Source organism: Eurypyga helias, unplaced genomic scaffold (assembly GCF_000690775.1).
Source record: "Eurypyga helias isolate BGI_N326 unplaced genomic scaffold, ASM69077v1 scaffold43497, whole genome shotgun sequence".
NCBI classification, from domain to species: Eukaryota; Metazoa; Chordata; class Aves; order Eurypygiformes; family Eurypygidae; genus Eurypyga; species Eurypyga helias.
This window is the reverse complement of record NW_010263176.1, coordinates 863-10,111: the sequence shown is the minus strand read 5'-3', so window position 1 is coordinate 10,111 and position 9,249 is coordinate 863. Positions and strand designations below refer to the sequence as shown.

The 9,249-nt window shown below is 39.4% G+C and overlaps 1 protein-coding gene across 1 annotated transcript; it reads right to left on the bottom strand.

The window, feature by feature from the left end:
• Nucleotides 1–1,367: 1,367 nt before the first annotated feature.
• Nucleotides 1,368–8,166, bottom strand: LOC104512824 (chromosome unknown open reading frame, human C4orf47). Its single transcript, XM_010155953.1, has 7 exons — nt 8,070–8,166; nt 6,789–7,008; nt 5,236–5,373; nt 5,072–5,147; nt 3,944–4,123; nt 2,264–2,436; nt 1,368–1,416 (listed from the first exon to the last, which is right to left on the bottom strand). The coding sequence occupies exons 1-7, from the start codon at nt 8,164–8,166 to the stop codon at nt 1,368–1,370; spliced, it is 933 nt and encodes a 310-aa protein (XP_010154255.1).
• Nucleotides 8,167–9,249: the final 1,083 nt, after the last annotated feature.

The following is a 9,249-nucleotide window of genomic DNA, read 5'->3' as shown; positions in this document are numbered from 1 at the left end:
TCCTGTGATTCTATGATTCTATAAGGTGCTTCAGACTGTAACTGTTAAACTGGTCAGAATGGGGTAAAGGGGTGAGTGCCCAGATGTACGCCGTGAGGATGCGGGGGAGCTGTTGTTATGAAAACAGTGCAAGTAACGTCTGACGTACAAAGATGACACTGAGGTACCTAAGGTCAGCACCAGTGCCATGATCAAGGTAGAAACCAAGAAAGAAAGAATTCTGCTACAGGCCTTGGGACAGAGAAAACATCAAAATTCTTGTATAAATTAATATTTTGTTGGGTTCTGCTGATCTCAGCGTAAGGGGTTTTATGCTTCAACACATGCTGGAAGACCTGACCGACAATGCTTGGGTTTATTTTTATTTTCACTGATGCCCGGAAACGCGAGATCCAATCTGGAATTTCATTAAAAACCATTACCCTGTGAACAGCAGTAAGGATACCATTTCATGAATATCCTACAGTAGTACAATCAATCTTTAATAAAAACAAGTACAGAAATTTTGCCTTCACGTAATAATTTGGATAAATAAATGCTGAGGGGTTATTTTTTATCTTTATAATAAATTAGCTGTGATTTACCTGAACAGATTTCTGGGATTGCATATAAAAACCTGACCAAGATTATTGAGATGGAGGTAGGGTGTACCTTTAGGATCACAGCTCCCTCTGAGAAGCAGTTGGTTTGAAAGGTGGAGGAGACTGGTTAGGAACCTTCCACGTAGGCAAAGTGCAATCAAGCTGCTCTTGGAGAATATGGCAGCACTTACGGTTATCAGGAAATCGAGGAAGAGCAGTGAAGAGGGGCTGGTAAACAGAGATGACTCCTCCTTTCACAGCAGCCTGCTTGTGACCTGGTTCTGAGCAATGCTTGATATGGGTCATTTTGAGGTCATCAAAACTAAAAAGGATACATTGTTAAGACAGTTCCTACACAAAATAATAGTTGAAATAAAGTACAAGTTGTGTACAAGTTCTACTAAAGGGAAACAGTAACCTTCGCTTTACTGTGGGCCACCTCCAACTCGCTTTGTCAATACCTACACTGATACCCACTTTGACACACACCCAGTTCTTTCCACTGCGATACGGACTCAATTTGTGACCCAATCAGAAAGTGTTTTCTCTAAGTCCATTTCCAAAGTCCAGCTAAGCAGTAAGATGAAGATTTATAGAAAAATACAACCTTGGACGTAATGAATAAATGATCTTGAATAACTTATTATAGTTTTAAATTTAGAAACAAACGATTTCATTTTTAATAAACAGATTGAATTCCTTTGAATTCCACTTTGCACATTTTTATTTGCGTTGTTAACAGTTTACAGAGTCTTAAAAGTGTCCCCTTCGTTTCACCTCTTGTACCTAATAAGATGTCAGCTGTGCAGTCTTGTAGTTCTTCACATTTAATGATCTGAAGTGTAAATGAAGAGAAAGTTGTTAGATTTTTGTGGAATATCACTGCACAAGTTCCAAGAGTTTCTGTAAAAATGAAAAACTGTGGTACACCCAGTTCTGTAATTAGATTTGATGACCTGAACCCCCGTGAAGTCAGATGTATTTTGTTGAAAATAACGTGCGTAACTGTTCTACACGCAGTCTTAGCAGTCTGCATTTGAAAGTGATTAACTACAGAATACAGTCTTGATTCTCTGCTTGAATTACAACAGAGCCCAAACCAGAAAATGAATTTGCTTAAATGTAAAGGGTCATATCTTAATAAGATAAAAATTTAAAGAATCATGTGCTTATCTACCTCTGTAGATACTCCGTGTACTACAGACCTCTTCTACCATTGCACAGTGACATGTTCGTAGTTAGGAATCCAATTGGAGTGCCAGCGTTTGGAAAGCGTCACAGGCTTACGCTGACTGCTGTTACGTTTGCCAGCAGAGGGAGCCAATTTTATTCCAACAAACGTAAAGGAAAACAAAACCAGATCTTGGTTTTAACAGGAACATTCCCCGTGTTTTTACATTTATCAAGTCAGAAAAGACTAAAAAATAACATTTTTTCAGTGAGAACTGTACAGCATGATAGTGAAGGTCTCCATGACAAGTACAGCCCCATAAAGTAGCCTCAATTCACAGAAGAGAGTAGGAATAAATGTTGAACGCCGAGCTCCTTATAGATTTCTCAGCCTTGTGTTAATAATTTGTTTCTTCATTTATTCAACTGTTTTAGGCAATAATGAACAGCTGTGCTAGTGACTTTGGGTAGACAGCATATGTGAAGCATGAACTCAAACTAAAGGTGCTTACCTCATGACATTTAAAGTTATTATGCTTCTAACAGGTCTGCTTTTTGGCCCAGGAGGGGGGTGAAAAATCCGTCCTTCTTTGTTAGCGGTGTCAGCCTTAGACGTTTTAACTATGTAAGGGTCAGCAGAATGGCTTGGGTAAGGATCAAATGTGCCTCCTTTCATCCCCCCCAACTGAAAAAAAGAAAAAGAACTTTTCAAAGTGCCAATCTACAATATGATTGAGTTAATGAAAAAAATTTTTTATGCAAAACCAAGTAAGAATACGGAATAGCAGAGTGCATCATATATTAAAAACCAACCAAACAAACCCCTAAATACTCCTTAAATTTGCAATGGAAACTAAGAAAAATTTTAGTCATGATTTTTATGAGGGAAAGTGTGCAGTAGCCTGGGAAGTGCACGTAATTGAACTACACGGGGCAAGCATATGTGGTGTGAAGGATGGGGAGCCGGGAGCAGGATCACCAGTACTGTCAGCCAGGTGAGGGGCTGACTTTCTAGCAGCTAGCTTTTCCGACCTAATTTTCATTCTGAAAGATCTCAGCTGCCTCCTCTATGAGGCCAAACACCCAACACAGTTATTCATCTGTAAGTGGTTTTGCTGTCTCTTTCTGAATAGTTATATTTTCTTGCTGTCATCATCTTCCTCAGATGACTCAATGTCAGTCAAGTAAGTCAAGAGTGCAAGCCATACTCACAGGAAAAGGGTGATTAGCAAAGCACGGCATGGAATGAGTGTCAGTGAAGAGCTGGGAAGTGACAGCTGAAGGGGTGCTACTCTATAAGGTATCTGGAGTCATTTAATAGAGAGATATTTATGCATCTTAAACCCATTTCAAAGCAAAGTTAAGGTTTAGCCTAAGGTGAATGGCATAAACCTCATCCCAAAAAAGTGTATCAAGATGGAATGCTTTATGGAATGGAAAAATATATTCATTTTAAGAAATACTGACACTAAGCAACTGGAACTAATGAACTATGTTCCTACATATCCTTCATACTAACTCCCCGCTTTATTCCTTATGTTCTCTGAGCCCTTCCACATATATTTGTTCCCATCCTTTTCCTCCCTTCCTCCAAACTACTGAAAAGCTGGCAAATTGTAAAGCAGATTCCAAACTCGTGTCTGCTGATGGACAAGCAGCAGACAACTCCTGAGTTTATTCTGCAGCCTTTCCCTGAGCAGAGGGTCTAACCTCCTTCCAGCTAGCCACTCCCATGACACCTATAGGGATTCTCTTTTAAATGTTTGTCTGTATAGGCTGAAAGTAATTAACAGGTTCAAAAATGACACGAGTGACTGACAGAGGCTAAAACAGAGCATTTCATTTTGCTACAGTAAGCTAGTCTTACTGTCATTTCTTGCATAACCTTCTGCTTTCTATCTTTTTGTGGTGTATGCGTTCAATTAACTGTACTTTAACAGCCCTACACAGATTTAAAAGAGAAACACTTTTTTGGTTGTTTGAAACTGGTTGTTGTTGGGCCAAACAAGATTTCATTGCTTTGTAAATTGAAAACAAAGTAAATGGAATAGTATCTTGTATAAGAAAAACAATAAATTAATAGCAATACCGAACATTTCTCTCTGTACGTTTTCTTTACTGTAAGCAAAGCTTTTAACAGGAACTGTCTGAATATTCATCTTGTCTCTGCAGTAGCTATAAGACAAATGAACCTTTTTAGCAGGAGAACTTGGTTTGAAAGGAGGCACAATTGGCTTCTCTGGAGGTGGCATCTTCACAGGCGGCAAAGGTTTGTCATTAAAATAGGGATTTGTGTTGAAATACTCCCGAGGATATAGATTTAGCTTGAAAGGCCCTCCTTTAACCAACCGTTTGTGTTCCTCTTGTGCTTTCTGTAAAACAAAACATTTGAAAGAAACAATCTTGTAGGCTTGAAAGAATCAGTGTAGGCTTGAGCATTCTGCCTGCCTGCAGCCCCGCTGCTCACGCTTCTGAACCCTGGCCACCACACTTCCCACATTCTGAGCACCTTCCAGAGCTGAGCTCCTCTAGGAATTGGTTCTTTGTGCCATGAGAGATTTTTACCATTCTTCCCAGATTCCATTTTAAAATAAAATATATTAAAGCATTACAAAAAGTAAAAGGCAAGGATAAAATGTACCATCAGTAATACAGTATCACCTGGTAATTCATGCTAATGACTCAGAGCACATTCCTTTTTTTTCTATCCAGTGGAAACAATCCCACCTCCCTCTTTCCTCTGTTCTCATTTTCTGCTCTGGATGCTCCGTTTTGACTCTGAATTTGTCTCAACTGCAGGTATCTGAACTGTTTCTTGTAATTTCGTTCTTACCCTATGCCAAAAAATGTCTTCCTGCTGCCATTTTTCACTACATCTGATGCAAATATACAGGATAACTAAAATCAGTGCAAGCAATGAGTTTTCTTAGATTTATGAACTCACATGAAGAAAAGGAATAGGGGTTTTTTTAATATAGCATCCAGGATAATGCAGTCTCATTCTTTTGACATTAACACAGAAGTATTATTGTTCTTGCTCCTTATTGCATTGGAGCTTAAGGCTGCCAAATGAAAAATTAATGTCAAATCCTGCATGGTAGAACTTGTGTGGGACATTGCCAGATGCCTCAAATTAAAAATAATAAATGAACAATACCTAAATCTCTTTTTTACACAGGACAGCCATTAATTTGTTTACCTTTTTCCACTTTGTAAATAAACATTAGTGATTTCAAGCTAAAGGAAACAGCACAGAGGAACACCAGGTGTAAATTGTAATACCCATAGCACTAATACATAATAAAGACAAGTATTTTTACCTTCGCATTTATTCTTTCTAGTTCATAGCCATCGGGTTCATGCAGATATCGTTTACCTATGGTAAGGTTTGCGTAACTGTAAAAACAAAATTAATTACTTAGGTGTTCAAAACTCAAGAAACATGTACTAAAATACTCTGCAAGAAGTAATACTGAGAAGTTACCCATATCCAGTTCCCTTCTTCCCTGGATTAGTATAAAAATTCTTTCCAGGAGGAACGTATCTTTCTCTGTCTCTCAGCTGTGGACTGAAGTGTGCAAACGAACCTCCTATGGTTCCATAATAGCTGCCAAGTCCACATCTACAAACAGCAAATGAACACATTGATCAGTGTTTTGCAAATATTTCAGGCTTTCCATATATAGTGTGCTAAAATGACAGCAAGTAGAAAACCCAAACAATATATACATCTCCAGAGTAGAAAACCCAAACAATATATACATCTCCAGAGTTAAATACAAAGCCAGATCAGATCCGCTGTCCATTGACCTACTACAGCAATTCCGTGCACGGCGTTATGGACAAAAAAGTGATGGCAGCAGAGATGAAGCTTTAAGGTATCTTACTAATATAAAGATGCTTAATAGAGGCAGGTTTAATTTGGCGCCAACAAGGTGAAGTGGCACTGGTAGAGAGAGATTCACAGAGACCCAGAGGAACTGGTCAAACTGACCTGAGAGGGTGGTGAGGCACCCTCTCAATATCAATCACATTGTGGATGCCCCATCCCTGGAAGTGTTCAAGGCCAGGCTGGATGAGGCTTTGAGCAACCTGGTCTAGTGGAAGCTGTCCCTGCCCATGGCAGGGGGGTTGGAACTGGACGGTCTTTAAGGTCCCTTCCAACCCAAACCATTCTGTGATTCTGTGATTCTGTGACTTCCTGCTTGGAAGGGCCATGTGAACAGGACTCTCATTGTCCGACACGGATCTGAGACCTGTGTCTAGGTGCTTCTAACAGTTAAACCCTTATAAATAATTTGGTTGCTGTAAAGTCAAGTTGTAGTTCAAAGACAGCCTTGAACACAGGGCTCAAGAACAAAACAGGATTGTAGAGTTATAAACGAGTAACCAGGCTCTAACTGATGTTCATATGCAAATAATAAGTCATATGACACCAACTGCATTGGTGTCATTTTGTTATGTACTTAATGTTGTGCAAATAGCAATAATACATTTATTTTAATATTCTGCATCTATCCCTCAGCTCTGTAACATCTTCTGACCATCCTATAGGATCATTGGTATTTTTTCTAGCAAAAAGATAATGGATGTGGATGTGCTGAGAGGAAAACATTCCACCTGGATAATGGCCCCCTTTCCTACTGTTTATGCCATGTCTATTTTGGGAGGCTCAGAAATGAGGAGACACGGTATCTGACAACAGATTTCCTCCTAAATTAAAATGAAATATTCAGTTGTTAATTGTCCACATCTTTCTCCCATAGCCATCTTCATTTTCATCAAAAATAAAAAGCTGAAGGGTAAGAAAGCGAAAAACAGTAGTTAAGAGCAAGCATCAAGACCTGATTTCTACCTGTGTTCAGCCTTCCCCTTGTTGCTGCTCAGAGTTCTTCACTCAGTACTGACTACACTACATTATTTAAAACAACAATACTGTACTCTCATCACATGCGGTATAGGAAATAATCTATGAAAATCATCTCTAGCATACAGAGAAGAAAAAGGGTCAGTTTAAAACATTTTCACACTACTTACGGCCATTTGTATCCATTGGTGGGAAGGAAAGCTTTGCCCAAATTTTTCTTTGATTCAGCCATTCTGTGGCGTCTCCTTAGCTGAACAGGGTTTGAGTAGGCTTCACCATCAAAAATCCTCATAAACCGAGGCTCAAAATAACCTGCTTGCAAAGCTGACAATGTTTTGGTTCCCCCAGATAACATCTGTTTGTTCTTGCTCGCAGCTTCATTAAAAGGGCCTTGAAAAGAGTACACGAGCACTGTAAATAACTGTTTGATGTTAGTGCTTCTCTTAGCCTACCTTAAAAAACTAAGGTCTGTACCTGGGTGGCTCAAAGAATGTACTACAGAGCATTTAACTTGTAAATCCTGCATGAAAATGGTTGTGTCTGAAAGACAATGCTATAAAAAGGTATTCACAGCCCTTAGTTTCAGTTTTCTAACCCCTACACGTTTTAGGGGCAATGGAGAGAGGCTGGTTACTCCAGACTACAATTCAGGGCTTGAGCTGATGCCTGTTTACATACTACGAGTAATATTCCAAATGAGCATCTCTCTCCCTCACTTATTAAGGAGCAGCAGGACAACTTAAGTGCCTCCAGCTGGGTTTTGGATCCCCAGCAGTTGGGTGTGGTGGAAGCGTATCAGCCAGGGTTCCTGGTGGAGGTGTCCATCAGTGACACAGCACAGGGGAAACGTCAGTTCTGCGAAGCCGGGGTGAGCTTGTATTATCACTTCCAAGCAGCTACTGAGGGTTAAACTCTGTAACATTAATAATTACAAAAATGACCTTTCTCAAGGCGTGTTCCCATTAAACAAGAAGAAAAGGAGAATGTTCTTTAAAAAGACAGGATGGGGAATCTCCCACACGGGAGTCAGATCAGAACAGGAAAAAAAATGCAACACGAATTTAATAATAATGACGACGTAATTGTCAGTAACAGAAAACCTCCTGAAAGAGCATACAGAACACCCTGTTGTTTTTCACAAAAGCAGGAAAATAGTGCTAACTTGCAGATAATTAGTATTAAAAAGAAATATATGCACTAAAATATTTTCATAGTTTATTACGCTTACATATTTTTCAGTTTCACTGGATTTTTCCTTTCTTTGACATATTCATTCCAACATATCAAGCCTTTCTCTCACTAACACAGACCCAAGAAAAGAATATGCCAGAAAAGCAGTTCCTTCCAAAAAAAAAAAAACCCAAAACATTATAAAATAGTGATTCTGAAAGTAGACAGATACTAGAGGTGGCCCCTATCACTAAATAGTGAATAAAATTAAATCTACTTACGCATGTAATGTGAGACATATTTATCTCCAATGGTAATATAACCCATTTCACTGAAGAGGCCAACCCTCTCCATGTCACTTTTCCCTTTCGCAGGCATGGCTGGATCCGTGTGACAGTGCCCTGCACTGCACTAAAAGGATTGAAATAGCCTCGTTTATTTGTCCTACTGCAAAAGTCTATAAGCAGTCCATACCTGCAAACAAAAAGGTTTATTTAAGTAAAAATCAAGAAGTTTTGATTAATAATATTAGCAATAAATGTAATCCAAAGAAAGTAATCTACAGTATGATCGACAGCTTTGGTGCTTATAGGACAAATGGACTATGTGGAATCTGGACACCGTGTATCTCCTCTGTTAAATTCAAACGTGAGCAGACAGAGAAAATCACATGCATTTGTAACGCAGCTGGTGCAACTCCCATTGCACTGACGCAGCATGGGTCAAAATTTACGACAGGTATCTTCAGAGTACTAAGTTAAGAGGGTTTGCTGGCATTAACTGCTAGTAATAAAACATGCCAAGCAGCCTCCTCCTTCATCTTGTGGGTTCTCTCTGGCAGTGCTTTCCAGTCACTTTCTAATAATGGTAGAGAAGGTCAGTCTACAGACAAACCTGGGGTAAAACACAAATGTGGAATTTTGGAAGCCCTCTAACTAATCCAAGACCTGGTCATGGTAAATATCTCCAATTTCTTCTTGGTTTTAATACAAATTATTTACAGTAAATGCTAGTTTTTCTCACTGGAGCCTGACAGAACTAAGGAAAACACCTAGTCAATAAGTGTAAGGAAGTCGAGGGTCTGAACAGAGAGCAGGGTCAGCACTAGGATTACCAGAGATCTGATTCGCAAGGGGAAAACTAGCAGAGGTGAGAATCAGAACCAGCTAGAGGAAGAACTGCCTTAAGGAGGAAGATAACAATATATGGTAAATTCACTGGGAATGCCAATTAAAGTAGAAGAAATTGGTTCGTATGTTAGGCAAGCTATTTCTTCAAAGTCATGAAATGTAAGAATTATCCCAAAGCACAAGGATATGCAAACAAGCAACTGAAGTATTTGTGTCCATACAGCTCAAAAGAGCAGGGCAGTTAAGACACTAGAATCACACAGAATCACAGAATGGTCAGGGTTGGAAGGGACCTTCGGAGATCATCTAGTCCAACCCCTCTGCCAGAGCA

What these genes read in the sequence shown, in the direction of transcription:
- LOC104512824 (XM_010155953.1), bottom strand. Translation starts at nt 8,166, where the DNA reads ATGCCTGCGAAAGGGAAAAGTGACATGGAGAGGGTTGGCCTCTTCAGT. An exon ending in ACCAATGGATACAAATGGCC is followed by an intron (nt 5,374 to 6,788) that starts GTAAGTAGTGTG and finishes TGCTGTTTGTAG; the next exon opens with ATGTGGACTTGGCAGCTATT. An exon ending in CAAGTTCTCCTGCTAAAAAG is followed by an intron (nt 2,437 to 3,943) that starts GTTCATTTGTCT and finishes TCTTTTTTTCAG; the next exon opens with TTGGGGGGGATGAAAGGAGG.